Raw genomic sequence first — 15,425 nt, forward strand, 5'->3', positions numbered from 1 at the left:
TGATGCAAAAAATCATCAGAAATCACTGGAATAAATTACATTTTAAAATATATTCAACGAAAAAAAAAAGTTAATTTAAATGTAAAAAATATTTACATTTTACTGTTTTTGCTGTACTTTGGATCAAATAAATTCAGGCTTTGTGAGCAGAAAATACTTTTTTAAAGACATAAACTCTAAGTAAATTTAATCATTTTCTGCAACATATTTTGCATGCGTCTGAAAATACATTTACTATGATTTTTTTTAACTTATGCTGAAAAATAGTTTCATAAAATCCAAACTATTACTGAATGTTTTTTTTTTTTTTTTTTACAATTTTTATGATGCTTCCAATATAAAACCTTGTCTATGTTAACTGAAAAAGGACCAATATTAAAATTCAATATTATTTTGTCTAAATAATTTAAACATAAAACACCAAAAACTAAAATTAAACAGTATAGGCACCACAACATTACATATATTTTTAATGTTTCTTATACAATGTTATGTTAGGTGCCTAAATTCACTTAATTTTAATTCAATTTTTTTTTTACTTTTAGTTTCTAGTGTTTTCATTGTATGGTATGAAATATAGACATTCATTTTGAGATTTGGTGAAGATTACACCACAAACAATTAAATATCCAGCCTTGACTAATACAGTATATAAAGACAATCTCTAATACTAGACCATAGATAGTAATGTGCATCTTTAATACTGTAGTGTAAACTGTCCCGAAACAGTGGACTGTTCATTTTATTGTAGTAAATACTGAATATTTATAGATTATGGAATAAAAAGTTTGTTAAGAAAAATCTCATACATAGATCCAAGTCACGCAACCTTACCAAAAGAGTATAAAAATCTCAGATCATTACTATGAGAACTGCACATTCAAGTCCCTAAGTCAGAAACCACTACAAGTCTCACCACCAGATATTGGAAGGCCATAACTTTTACAAGGGTCCGTCAAAACTTAAAAAGGAGGCCTCCCATTAGTAAAGCCAGGTATTTCCTGTGGATGCGAATGGCCTTTTGGCTTTTGACTAGAATAAACCATACCTATCTGAAACAGCTTAACTGGTCCAGTGACCCATCTGTCCACAGGTATTTTAAAGGACTAAAAAGAATGGCTCAAGCACGCCTTTCAGACCTGACCAGATGGATGGTCGGCACTGAGCATTCACATAAACCATCAAACAACTACAACTGATGCACAGATAAAGTTTTCCTTTGAATTCCTGAGTTTTCAAAGGTTAGAAAACTCAGGAGGTTAGCTGAATACTCAGTAACAGTGATTTCGACAGTTATTATGCTCATTCTTGCTCTTGTTTAATCAGAGTATATTGTGAAGAAGGAAAAGTGCAGAACGATTAAAATATGGCTGTACATATAGCACATATAAAAAATTCAATTAATTTATTCCAATGTTTTCTTAAAATTCTAGCACAAATGGGAACTAACACTGCTGTTTTAATTTATTGTATGATTTATTAGACTAGCCAACTGGTCTGTACATATTGTAACTCAAAAGTTTGTATTTTTCAAAGGGAGCTGAGATTTCAGTCTTAACTTTCAAGAGCATAACCCTTGTGTTTGTTTATTAAAGCATGTCTCACTCAGAGCTGTCAGTATTGACAGCGCTGTTTGCCAGGACAGCCAAATGATGCAAGGACGTCCTTTTCCACCCTCATCCCATCTAAATCAAAAGTACGAATGGTTTCATCTAACAAATTGAGCTTTTGTTGAGTTAAGGTCACCTCATCCTTTTAAGAGTGATTGCGGGACTATATATTTTGCGAGAAGAGGACAATGAAGTATGCACTGGTTATTAAACAAATGGATTTTCTTTTATCTCATTGTAAATTGAACATCTAACCAGTTTACGAACGTTTTTAATATACTACTTATGATTTCTGATTAAAGAGATTAAATGACCATTTCATTCTTTCATGGGACACTTGAAAGTCACCTGTTGCAGAACTGATCTCATATTCTCCTAAATAGTTGTTTCATCAAATGAAGACACAAAATGGTGTATAAACGTGTGCCTGAAAGCCTTGTAAATAAACAGTCTAGCCAATTAATTCTAAGAAGAGTGGGACGATTTAGTGTTTTCACGTGTAACTGAGTCATCCGTGGGTCAGAGCATAGAGTGGCAAGAAGGTGAGCTTTTGCTCACTCACATGCCAATTTTCAGAAGCCCTTGAAAGTCCAAACCAGGTAGGTGTTATAAGTTCAGAGATGCACCATTCATTCAGTTTGCCTACCAACAAACCCCCTTCACAAAATAAAATCCCCTCAATGAGGGTCAAAAGAGATCAGATCAAATCTGATAGTCAGATAAGATGCTGAGATATTTGCTAAACCAGCACAAACAACAGTAAATATAAACACTCAACACGTAGAAAGGTTTTGATAAAGTTTTAGCGGGTAAAGATAAAAGAGCAAATAGGAGGAGTGGGTAATTAACCTAATCTTTCAGATGTCATCACACTGGATCTAAACTCTAACATTAGGACAAATGAATGACTGGACTTTGGATGCCCTGATTATTCCCTACCAGCAAACAGAAAAAGGATACAACAGATTTTGGGTGTGCTCCTGTTAGCAACTTGCAATTCGCTGTGCTGAGACTTCATGAGGTCTTGAAGCAAAGTTTCTGACTGTTTTCTGAAGAAAAAAAAAAACAGTCATTGGGACGGAATGGACAAGGCAACAGCACAAGGATGCAAGAAGTCATTTCATGTTTCATTTCAAAATCTAAGGACTTATTTATTTTTCATTACAAAACATTGCCCAATTTGCCATATTAACTTCAAGAAATACACTACCAGTCAGATTTTTAATGTCTTCTGCTCACCAAGCCTGCATTTATTTGATCCAAAGTACAGCAAAAACAGTACATTTTTTTAAATATTTTAACCATTTAATATAACTGTTATCTATTTTAATATATTTTAAAATGTAATTTATTCCTGTGATTTCAAAGCTGAATTTTTAGCATCATTACTACAGTCACATGATCCTTCCGAAATCATTTTAATATCTTGATTTGCTGCTCAAAACATTTTTTTTTATTATTATGTTGAAAACAGTCGAATTTTTTTCAGGTTTCTTTATTGAATAAAAAGTTCAGAAGAACAGCATTTATCTGAAACTTTTGATCAGTTTAAAGCATACTTGCTAAATAAAAGTATCAATTTCTATAATTTCCTTCTAAAAAAAATAATAAAATAAAATAAAAACTCACAAAAGCTTACAAAGCTTTTTAGTTCAGATAAATGCTGATCTTTGGATAGTTCTGTTCATCAAAAATCCTCAGAAAAATTACTAATCTGATTTTAAATATTGATAATAATAATAAAAATACTAGAAAGATTTCAGAAGGATCGTGTAAAACTGAAGACTGGAGTAATGATGCTGAAAATGTAACTTTGATCACAAGAATAAATTACATTTTAAAATATATTTAAATAGAAAACAGTTATTTTAAATAGTAAAATTATTTTAGAATTTTACTGTTTCGCTGTACTTTGGATTAAATAAATGCAGGCTTGGTGAGCAGAAAAGACTTCTTTAAAAAAAACATTAAAAAAACTGGTACTGTATATATCTGTTGAAAGGGGTGAACTAAAATCAATTATAGGGCTGATTTGCCACATGATTTTGTTTCTTTAAACTGCTTCTAATAATCGTACCTGCTCGGATATTTTCATTCACATGAAAGCTAGTAAACTCGCGTTTACCATGGCAACGTGAGAATACGTTTGAGTCATTTCTGCAGAAATGAGGGGAGGTATGGAGACCGTCTTTGCTTGGATGGCATCATAGTTGGACGGCACTCCGTCGAGTCAATAGACTCCCTCCCCCTGCCATAGATTTGCTGTGTAATTCATATGGGTAGACTGCCTCTACTCATAAGCGTCTGACCCTACCTCCCGTCAAACTAAGTCGCTCTTTCGTCTCCCACTTAGCTGTGACAGCCAGCCTCCAATGTGCTCAGTCAGTGGCTATCGAGAGCGGTCGTTATTGCACCTGCTTCGGTAGTGGTCGTTGGGTAGCATCCATCCGGTACGCGCGAGAAGACCCTGTGAGAGACTAAACTTTAAAGATCCGAAGCGATCATTTAACGTCATGGACGTGAGGCTGCATCTGAAGCAATTTGCTTTTCTGTGTTTTATCAGCCTGCTTCTGACGCCTTGTGGATTAGCCTGTGGTCCTGGTAGAGGTTATGGAAAACGAAGACACCCAAAGAAATTAACCCCGTTGGCTTACAAGCAATTCATTCCCAACGTTGCCGAGAAAACGCTTGGGGCCAGCGGCAAATACGAAGGCAAAATCACAAGGAATTCAGAGAGATTTAAAGAGCTGATTCCGAATTATAATCCCGATATCATCTTTAAAGACGAGGAAAACACTAACGCTGACAGACTGATGACCAAGGTATGGACCCATGCGTGCGTAATTGCCCAAACTTACACTGTTTTAAATACTGGATGCCTATTTTGCTGTAAGAGGTTTTTGAGTTTCCTATGGCTGTTGGGAGAATAATAAAAAGAAATAGTGATGTTGCATTATAGGCAGCATACATTAGATCAGTATATATTGCGTTCTGATTTCTTTAACGCGCCAGCACAAAACATAGATTTTTTTTAATAACTTGAAAGTAAAGTTCATAGTGTATCTCTAATAGAATCTCATATTGCACCAGGCTGTAAAAACGTGTGACGGAACATTTATATAGATTTCCAGGCACTTTGGAGACACTGACAGCGGTAACTTTAACTCTTGGAAAAATGTTGGAACTGAAGTTCATGTATAACATTTGATCAAACAGCTGAGCTATAACGATATTCTTAACAGATAGACGTTTTTGTATGATCAATATTCATAACATTCCGCTTGATTTAAATCGAAATTACCATTTAGTGCTCATTCGGATTTATATCTTTCTCACCAGTGCAAAATTGGCACCGTTGGATAATTTAGTGTTAGTGGTTGAAAGCATGTGCTGAGCATAAGTTTTTTCTGTTATCCAAACAGACCTTTGACAGTTAATAACATAATTAAGTACACGAAACACCCCGCCTCCACACATCGTAAGCATTGCGTAATATATTTTTTCTAGTGTGCTCTATCAATTAATACGCTTCCTCCAGATCACACCAGAGTTCCTTTATATAGATAGATCTCATGACCTGCTTTTATTGTGTAGGCTACTTAATGGAAAATGTGGGTCACAAGTGATCATTGCCACTGATTTTGCGCGTCCACTACTGGATATTACCGGCTCCCGTGGTGAGCGCGTTTGTTCCAATCAGCTGCTCGACTGCTTTCTCTGATGACATTGCTTTAAGATAATTATTTGAACCACAGTGTGATATGAGACGAGACACGTTTCCCTCACAATCTCAAACTTGTCCTTGTACAATAAAATAATAGCACATGTTCACAGCGCCATAAAAGATACTGAGATTCAATTAAAGCAACATCAGCGAATAATTGGTGGCAACGTCTCTGAAATTGATTACTGGCGCACAGGCTGAGAGACAGAACTTGAATTTTCAGCTCTATTTACTCCTCTCGGTTATCGATCGGTCGGTCTGGAGTCTGCGCTCTTGACCTATGGCAACAAACGATTTCCTCAGCGCACACATCTTTTACGCACAAACTCAGTGAACTTTAGTGATGTAGAGGTTGTGACTATAACACCGTATTGTTATATTGTGATAAGATCAATCTGATTCCTAAATGATGGCATCTATAGTCTTTAGGGGTATATTCAGAATTATGCAAGCAAATGTGTTAATAAAACACAGAAACGTAAATATAAACCGTTTGCTGATTTACTTGGAGAGGAGGACCAACAGACCTTTTACAATGCTTTGTTTAACCATATAAACATGTAGTAAATCTTCCACACTTTAAAAGGAAAGTCTGTGTTGTAAATACTGACAACCTGTCTCTTTCACTCCTTCAGCGGTGTAAGGACAAGTTAAACTCGTTGGCGATATCCGTCATGAACCAGTGGCCGGGTGTGAAACTGCGCGTTACTGAAGGCTGGGATGAGGATGGTCACCATTTCGAAGAATCTTTGCACTACGAGGGACGAGCGGTGGACATAACTACCTCAGACAGGGATAAAAGCAAGTATGGGATGCTATCTAGACTTGCAGTGGAGGCAGGATTCGACTGGGTCTATTACGAATCCAAAGCCCATATACACTGCTCTGTCAAAGCAGGTGAGCGCAATGTTATCACTATAACTACTTATGCGAGAATATAGATGCATACAGATTTGATTCTATGTATGTGTTAATGTGCATTATTTGAGAAACACATCCAAGAAAATCAGCAAAAAGCTTACAATGTAAAAAGGTTGGCCTACTGAGGGTTTTCAGATTGCCAAATTGGAGAACCTCTTGGCACCTCACTCATCCTATCAAGAAAATTAATATTTTAGGTGCATCAAAACGTTTGGGTAGATGGGCAATGATCCAAAATAAAGTATTTTGTAGTATAAAATATTTTTAAAGTATAAAATATTTTTGTGTGCATAATGTGCGTGTGTGTACTGTATATTTATTACGCATTTATATATTTAAGAAAAATATGTTATGTTTATATATTAAATATATTTATCTATAATATAAATGACTTAACTATAAAGATATACATGTAAATATTTTCAAAATATATACTGTTTGTGTGTCTTTATCTATACATAATATACACAGTACACAAACACGTGACCCTGGACCACAAAACCAGTCTTAAGTAGCACGGATATATTTGTGGCAATAGCCATCAATACAGTGCATGGGTCAAAATTATCAATTTTTCTTTTATGCCAAAAATCATTAGGATATTAAATAATGTTCCATGAAGATGTTTTGTACATTTCCTACCATAAATATAGCGAAACTTAATTTCTGATTAGTAATATGCATTGCTAAGAACTTCATTTGGACAACTTTAAAGGCGTTTTTTTTTTTTCAATATTTCGTTTTTTTCCACCCTCAGATTGCAGATTTTCAAATAGTTGAATCTCAACCAAATATTGTCCAGTCCTAACAAACCATACTTCAATGGAAAGCTTATTTATTCAACTTTCAGGAAATATATAATTCTCAATTTCCAAAAATTGACCCTTATGACTGGTTTTGTGGTCCAAGGTCACATAATCAAATACTTGCAATTTGAATGCAATTAATCGCAATTAATCGTATACAAGCACTACTACAGAGTTATTTTTGGGATTTTATGGCAACACTCCAAATTATGCCTCAAGCATCTTTTCATTTACAGTATGGTATCAAGAGAATAATTAGTGGATATGAAAAAACGGAAAACAACTATTGTTAACAAACTAAGAAATGAAAGCCTTTCTAACCAAAAGCAGCTGGTATTAAAATAACTGAGATCTAATAAATACCATTACAAGAAGAGTTAAATGCGTTAAATATGCCAGTTGGCAAGTTGGGATCTCTGCACCTGTGCAAACAGTTAAACAAAACTAAAGGGATCAGGGAAAAGCAAAGTCTGCAGGCTCAATTTAAATGACAATGTCTAATCAGTTTGTGTTAATTCAGGAGCCAGAATGGCCAGACAAGCGTTTCAACACTTGCTGCTTTACAGTCTCTACACGAGTTTGGCTCATTTCCATGTCAGCACCATCATGTCAAACCTGTGTCAATGCATCGATTTTTGCAGAGTGCTTTATAAACATCCGCCTAAGTTGTCTATCTTTGCTTTTATCTCAGAAAACTCAGTTGCTGCTAAATCAGGGGGATGCTTTCCTGGATCTGGGACGGTGACGCTCGCAAACGGGAGGAGGAAGCACATCAAAGATCTTAAAGCGGGCGACCGGGTGTTAGCTGCGGATGAGGAGGGAAATGTCTTTTTAAGCGACTTCATTATGTTCATGGACCACGATCCCACAACGAGAAGGCAGTTCATTGTCATCGAGACGTCAGAGCCTTTTACAAAGCTCACCCTCACGGCCGCGCACCTTGTCTTCGTTGGAAACGCATCAGTTGATTCTGGTATAACAGCGACATTTGCAAGCAACGTAAAGCCTGGAGATACGGTTTTAGTGTCGGAAGGGACGAGCAAGTCCCTCAAGAGCGTTACAGTGAGGAGGATTTACATTGAAGAACACCAGGGCTCTTACGCGCCAGTCACCGCTCACGGAACCATAATAGTGGATCAGGTGCTGGCTTCGTGTTACGCGGTTATTGAGAGTCACAAATGGGCACACTGGGCGTTCGCACCGGCCAGGTTAAGTCACGAGCTGATGACGTGGCTTTTTCCGGCTCGTGATTCAAACGTCACTTTTCAGGAGGACGGCATCCACTGGTACTCAAATATGCTGTTTCACATCGGCTCTTGGCTGCTGGACAGAGACTCTTTCCATCCACTCGGGATTTCACACTTAAGTTGAGACTGCAGCTGCTGTATGGGCATCAGACTCAAATGTATCTTTATTTTCTGTAAGAAAAGCCTTAAAGTGTTCATTGAATAATTTATTTGTATTGGATCATCTGTCTCTGGAAACGTACACACCGATTCAAGCATGACGTGACCGTTTTTGCGCGATTTTGTGACACCTACAAGAGATTATACGAAATAGGAGAAAGCATTGAATTTACAGGGCTGTACAGTGTGCAACCGACTGTTCTATTTTATTGGATAAGCAGAGGATGGCCTTCAAAAATTATATTTTTATACACAGATTTGTATATTAGATTTTTGACGGATCTAAAAGTATTTCCAGAATCATATTTCGTTATTTGAAATAGTGCAAAGTACGGAAGCGTGTTAAGTTTATTTAAACAGTTGCGATGTATCAACGAACTGTTCATGTCATTATGTCGAGTTTGTCGAGTGTCATTGTTTTGACAACTGTTTCAACGTTTTGTCTAACACTCTTTGTTTAAATGTACATTTCTTGACAAAAGTACTCAAAATAAATTCATGGTACGCAGTGTGCAGATTATTCGATGACCTTTAGAAGTCGGCTTTTAAAGGAAATTTAAAGAAAAGATTGTTTGTTGTCAATAGTCTCCATAAATTGCTCCCTCGCAAAAAGTGCTAAAAGTATTTTAAAAGTTTTATTCAGAAAAAAAAAAAGCCTATTCAGAATTTGGCAATAGCAGAAAGAGCAAAATAGACAATAGAGTACTGCAAGTCCATAAATGCTGCAGTACTTCAAATCGATATTAATTTCACAAATAGCCTATTTGTTAGCATTACAATTTGTGACCCTACAAAACCAGTCTAGAAAGGGTATATTTGTAGCACTAGCCAAAAATACAGTGTACAAATATTGTCCTATCCTAACAAACCATACATCAATTGAAAGCTTATTTATTGTATAAATTTCAATTGTGGTCCAGGGTCACATTTGGCCTCGACCCTTGAATCTTTTTAATGAGGTGTTTCAGCAAGACTTTCAAACAAACTTTTGGACTATTAAGCGTCTCTTCATAAAGTAACAATCCTGATCACCAGTTTCAATGCGTTCCATTCCCGTTCTGATAACTAATACTTCATGTTACACAATAACATACATTTGATATCACTGATGTATTTAATATGTCTATTATCGTGCTATTTTAATATCCACAGTAAGAGTATCTCCCAGCTGATGTAGTGCGACATCTACTGGCTCTTTACGGCTCTGTCACACTGTGTGTGCACGTTTCCTTTTGACTTAAGACAACATCAGCGATTCTTTTTTCTAAAATCCTACAGAAACAGAGAAAGATTATCCTTACGTTTAAAATACTCAGTATTTAAAACTTCCAAATATTTAAATCCAACATCCTGTCAATATGAAGTCAAATATTGCTATTAGACCTTTTGGCACAATCTACATGAAAAGCAGTTTGCTATTAAAGGTCAGATCAGCAGCTAAAATAAAAACAGAACCATGTGCATTACAAGTATAAAAAAGTTATTTAAAATGTTCCTGTGTAACCTTTGACATGATTATTAGTGCCTTCCCATGGCAGTTGGCCTAACAGATGTCAGGGAAGCACCGAATATAAAAATCAATAATTTTGTAGTCTCCTGATATCAAATCAAGCTCTACAAGCTTAACATGAGCAAAACGACTCGAACAGTCTCATGAAAGAAACTGCAAGTATTGGTGAAGTACTGGAAGGAATGGAGATGATGATTCAAAGGCCATTCAAGTCATTCTACAAGAGCTTATGTAGAGACGTGGAAAGGCTCATTCACGTAAAGCTCTAAAATAATTGAAAGCAATGAAGCTCAACTTTGGCACAAGTTCAAGCAGTGACTAGCTCAATAACACTGCCCACCTGAGTCAGTTAATCCATCAGACTTCAATCAGACACCAGGCACAAAACCTGTGATGAATGATGCAGACAGGCTAGAAGATACACTGGTATGCTGATCTTTTCCCCCCCTCAACATTTTAGTCAAACACAACATTGGTGCTGGTGGGGAGGGGGACTCAAATTGCTTAATGAGAAAAGTAAGTAACATTTAGAGAGTGTTGCGACAAGGATTGAAATTCCACTCACATTCGGCTTTTGAGGAGGGAGCGGTGTTGACTCTGTGTGGTTGAGACTTGCCGGAAGACACAAAAGGAGCTGCGTGGAGACAGAGGGATGACCTTGGGCCCGGCCCAGGTACAAAAGCACTGCTAAAGGAACATTCCAGGGGACCAGGAAAACAAACTAGCCCCTAATCCTCTCTCTATCCCACAGTCTGCCGGATTAGAGCAGGGCCACTCTCTGCAAATGTTGACATTCCCTAACACAAGACGTTAGCGTCTTGGAAAATATTTCAGAATGAAACGTCTGTTGCAAGCCAAAGACGGAGCACAATAGACGAGGCGCTCTTGTTGTATCTAAGAAGCAGTGAACCACATATTCTTTCAGTGGTCTGTGTGATTTGAGATGGAAGGTATTCGTCTTTTTTTGGGAAACATAACTGTTTGAATTTGTTAAAAAACGGAATTCTTAAATTATCTAAGGAATAGGATTAAATAAGAATTCACAGCTTTTTCAAAGATGATATATAATTTTAAATTAACACACAGAGCACAAAGCTCATGAAACATGACTATTCAAAATCAAAACTAAAATTTTAATTGTAAAATACAATAAAATAAAGCCCAATTTATTAATTAACTGAAAAGGATCACGCAAATTGGCCACTAGATGGTGCTGGACATCTGCATGAATAAAAACATGTAGCCTAGGCAGATTTTTGTCAGATTGATTAAATATTTGATATTAAGTGAGTCAATTCAGTTAGTGCTTTTGTCAAATGCAGTGCTTTACCTAAAAATGTTGGGGGAATAGAAATACTGCTTAAAGGATTAGTTCACTCCTGAATTAAAATGTCCTGATATTTACTTACCCCCATCATCCAAGATGTTCATGTCTTTCTTTTTTTCAGTCGAAAAGAAAAGGTTTTTGATGAAAACATTCCAGGATTTTTCTTCATATAGTGGACTTCAATAGGGATGCAGGTTGAAGTTCCAAACTGCAGTTTCAGTGCAGCTACAAAGGGCCCTACACGATCCCAGCTAAGGAATAAGGGTCCCATCTAGCGAAATGATCAGTCATTTTCTAAAAAAAAGCTACATTTATATACTTTTTAACCACAAATGCTCATCTTGCACAAGCTCTGCATCCACAACAAGCGCATTACGTAGTCATGTTGGAAAGGTCATGCAGATGTAGGCAGAAGTACCAACCCAATGTTTACAAAGCCATCGAGTCAAACGGCCTTTACAAAAAAAGGTGAAAAAAAATTAATGATTTTGAAGCTGGGGGAGAAAATGAAATGGAGTTTTTTTGCCCTTTTTAAGCCGAAGTACATGGACAAAGAACTAATTTTGACAGCAAATTTAGACTAAAATGCCATTTAGTTTTAGTCATATTTTAGTCTTCTGAATTGTCTTAGTTTTAGTCGACTAAATATAAGATTTTAGTCCATTAAATCTACAGTAGATTTAGTCGGCTAAAATCTAATGGGTTTAGTTACAGTGTAATGCATTTAGTAAGCATTCCTCTAAAATGATCAATTGATGATGCCTTTATATTAAAATGAAATGAAACCACTTCTCATAAAGAAACAAGAACATGGTCTTCTTTTCAATGAAATACCAACAGTTATATAGTAATTATGCATACTTTATAACAACTTGTTTACCACATTCCTTATTCTTTCAAGCAGAAATATTGATTTACATAAATAAATTTAGATTAATCTTTATTAGGTCTACTAAAGTGATTGAGTCAACAGCAGTGAGAGATTCCTGCCTTTTTTTGTTGTTGCTCGATTAACATCAATGCCACAGACAATAGCAACTAAATTAGGCTGCTGTCCGTTTAAAACCGAATGCACGGATGCAATGTACTGATACACGTACGATATTCTCTCAACTGTTTATGTTCACCTAAGACGTAACCGAGTGTGTTTACGTGAATACTCATCAAAACGGACAACTCAACATTATTTTGTGTGTATTTCTCCATTCATGAGACACAAGAGTACTCACGCATTGTGTGAGAGGCACTGCTTCGATGTCTGCACTCTGCACTCAGAAACCGGACTGAATTGAGTTCTTTTGTGTTGTCAAGTTTATCCATATGTTTGTTTTTCTCTTACTCCTAGATATTGACATTTTTTATGAGACGTTCAGCAAATGTATGCTAGCTTGTGTCACGCTGGATAGATCAACAGACTATGATACAGTTCAAATATATGCATCTCTTAGGGGCCGTTCACATGTAGCATCTTTTGCGCGCTCAAGTTCGTTATTTCAAATGGAGACGCGCGGCTTGCGCGCGCATAATGGAAGCGACGCGGTCGTTTTTCCAGGCGCGTCCGCGCCGCATCGAGATAAAAACATCTCAACTTTTCAGAATGCCACAAGCGCACCGCAGGTCATGTGACATGAACCAAACAATCAGCTTCCTCACGTTTTCCGTTACATTGAAACCTCAGCAGAAACATGGAGGAGCAGCTCATCATTGTGGTCCAGGAATTTCCTGAACTTTATGATTTGTGAACCCCCCATTATTTTGACTCTAATAGAAGAAACAATGCATGGAGACGCATAGGCTTGGAGCTAGAGCGCAGCTGACGGTTGCTTAGAAACGGCAGACGCTTCCGGAGCGCAAGCGCCCGAGCGCTTTGTTGATAAAGGAAGAAAGCGGCGTGCCTAGCGTTTTCCACGCGTTTTTTGGCGCGACATGTGAACGGCCCCTTAAGCATGCAGCAGATTTGTTCTAAATGAATCTCTTCCAAAATCATCCCTCCCTAACATTTTCGTCTCGTTTTTTATTCGTTGACTAAAACGTCAATAGATTTTCGTCATAGTTTTTGTTATTTAAAACAAGTTTTTGTTTCATTGTCTTCTCGTTTTTGTCTGTGAAAAAATGTTGTTGACGAAAATTATTCATCAATGAACCGAGCATGACCTTTCCAACATGATAATGTAATGTGCGAAGTCACAGACTCACTTAAAAAAACTTATATATATATATATATATTTTATTTTATTTATTTTTTTAAACAAACTTACAGATCATTTCGCTAGACAAGGCCCCTTATTCCTCAGCTGGGATCATGTAGAGAAACTTCATTGAAACAATTTGGACCTTCAACCTGCTGATCCCCATTGATATCCACTGTATGGAGAAAAATCCTGGAATGTTTTCCTCAAAAACCTTAAACATGAACATCTTGGATGTAATCAGTAACAGTGACTGAATAAAAATGACTCAAAATAAGTATCAATATGTCAAAGAACAAACAAACTGAAGGATTTCTTTCTAAATAACATGAACAGCCAAGCAGGACCATGCAAGTAGTTTAGGTATTTAATGGAAACCAAGGAGCAAAATGTAAACAGCTGCCAAACCACTGTCTTCAACAATCACAAAAAAGGGCAAATATTGCATCACAACAAAAATCTTGCCAAACCTGTGAGAACACTGTAAATTTTCTACTTATCATAGGGCTTGATCTCCAAGAGGCTCAGTAGTTCAGTCTTACTATGAAGCTGACATGGGTTTGATCGGTAACAGACTCTGTTCTCAGGCCGGAACTGAAGGGTCTATAATAGCCGAGACAAAAAGGGAAAAAAAGAGAGGGCTTAAGCATCATGCTATATGGTACCCAAAAGCACATAAACAAATATGAATGAAACAGGAACATGCTGGGAAACGATGGCGTCTACTTACATGAAAGCACTGCGTTGGTTTCCCCTGACAGCCACCTGTGTCAAAAGAAGGTTATAAAGGTCAGATCAAAGGTTTGACCCCTGAGGGACACTTTTTAAAAAGTAATGATGTCGGGTTGGTGCCCATTATCACGTTCCAGTAGCGTTCTCGGTCCATTTTTATAGGGTGACAGTGGGCCTGCTGGCTGTCAGGGTCAGTGGTGTTTTTGTAATGCTTGTGACATCATAAAACCGCCAGCTCATTAGAGGCCACTAAGAAGCAATGTTGCATGTAATAGCCGTTCGCTTTAACATTCCAGGTAGCCGTTTGGTCACTGCAGGACGCCGTGGGTGGTATAGATCCTAACGTTTAGCAAATACTTGGAAATGACTTTTGTGTAGATCCCATCCTGTCACCACGGATGTTGCTAAATGAATCACACACTGATTGTTTCACTGATCCCATCTACAGTAAATTCTACAGTGAATACTAGGCTACTGCAAAACGCAAAACATTGAAGAACGAATGCAAAGCTTTGCTATTGTTTAAAAGTTTAGGGTCATTAAGATTTTCGTTTTTACATTTATTCAGCAAGGATGCATTCAATTGATCAAAAATTATGTAGGCAAAAGTACCAACCCAGTGTTTACAAAGCGAACGTGCAAAGAAAGTCAAACACCCATTACAAAAAAAAAAAAAACAACAACAACAATGACAGACAATTTTGAAGTTAAAGGAGAAAATGAGATGTTTTTCCACCCTACCCTAACTTTTGAACCAAAGTAGTACATTAAATCAGCATATTAGAATGATTTCTGAAGGATCATGTGACACTGAAAACTAAGTAATGGCTGCTGAAAATTTATCTTTGCCATTCAAGTAACAAATTACAAAATATTTTAAATTAATATATCATTAATAAAATGTATTCAACTCGAAAAGTTATTTTAAAGTCTAATATTTCACAACATTACTGTTTTTACAGTAATTTTTGATCAAACACATTTTTGATCAAATAGACTAAAAACAAATCTGACTGATCCTACACCTCTGAAGAGTAGTGTATATTTTGTTGTACGTTTGTTAAAAATAGCAAAAAAATAAATACATTTTCACTGAAGCTGGTGTATGAATTATACTATATAATGTATATGGACGGCAATTTAAATCATATATTAGATATTACTCTTTGATTGGAGTGAATTTTTTTCAAAAGTGCCATT

General features: G+C 36.5%; 1 protein-coding gene across 1 annotated transcript; it reads left to right on the forward strand.

The window, feature by feature from the left end:
- The first annotated feature begins 3,964 nt into the window (after positions 1 to 3,964).
- shhb (sonic hedgehog signaling molecule b) lies at positions 3,965 to 8,961 on the forward strand. The gene is made up of 3 exons (XM_073849148.1): positions 3,965 to 4,432; positions 5,970 to 6,231; positions 7,753 to 8,961. The coding sequence occupies exons 1-3, from the start codon at positions 4,124 to 4,126 to the stop codon at positions 8,430 to 8,432; spliced, it is 1,251 nt and encodes a 416-aa protein (XP_073705249.1). The 5' UTR covers positions 3,965 to 4,123; the 3' UTR covers positions 8,433 to 8,961.
- Positions 8,962 to 15,425: the final 6,464 nt, after the last annotated feature.

Source organism: Garra rufa, chromosome 10 (genome assembly GCF_049309525.1).
Source record: "Garra rufa chromosome 10, GarRuf1.0, whole genome shotgun sequence".
Taxonomy (NCBI): Eukaryota; Metazoa; Chordata; class Actinopteri; order Cypriniformes; family Cyprinidae; genus Garra; species Garra rufa.

What these genes read in the sequence shown, in the direction of transcription:
- shhb (XM_073849148.1), top strand. Translation starts at nt 4,124, where the DNA reads ATGGACGTGAGGCTGCATCTGAAGCAATTTGCTTTTCTGTGTTTTATC. An exon ending in CTGACAGACTGATGACCAAG is followed by an intron (nt 4,433 to 5,969) that starts GTATGGACCCAT and finishes TCACTCCTTCAG; the next exon opens with CGGTGTAAGGACAAGTTAAA. An exon ending in ACACTGCTCTGTCAAAGCAG is followed by an intron (nt 6,232 to 7,752) that starts GTGAGCGCAATG and finishes CTTTTATCTCAG; the next exon opens with AAAACTCAGTTGCTGCTAAA.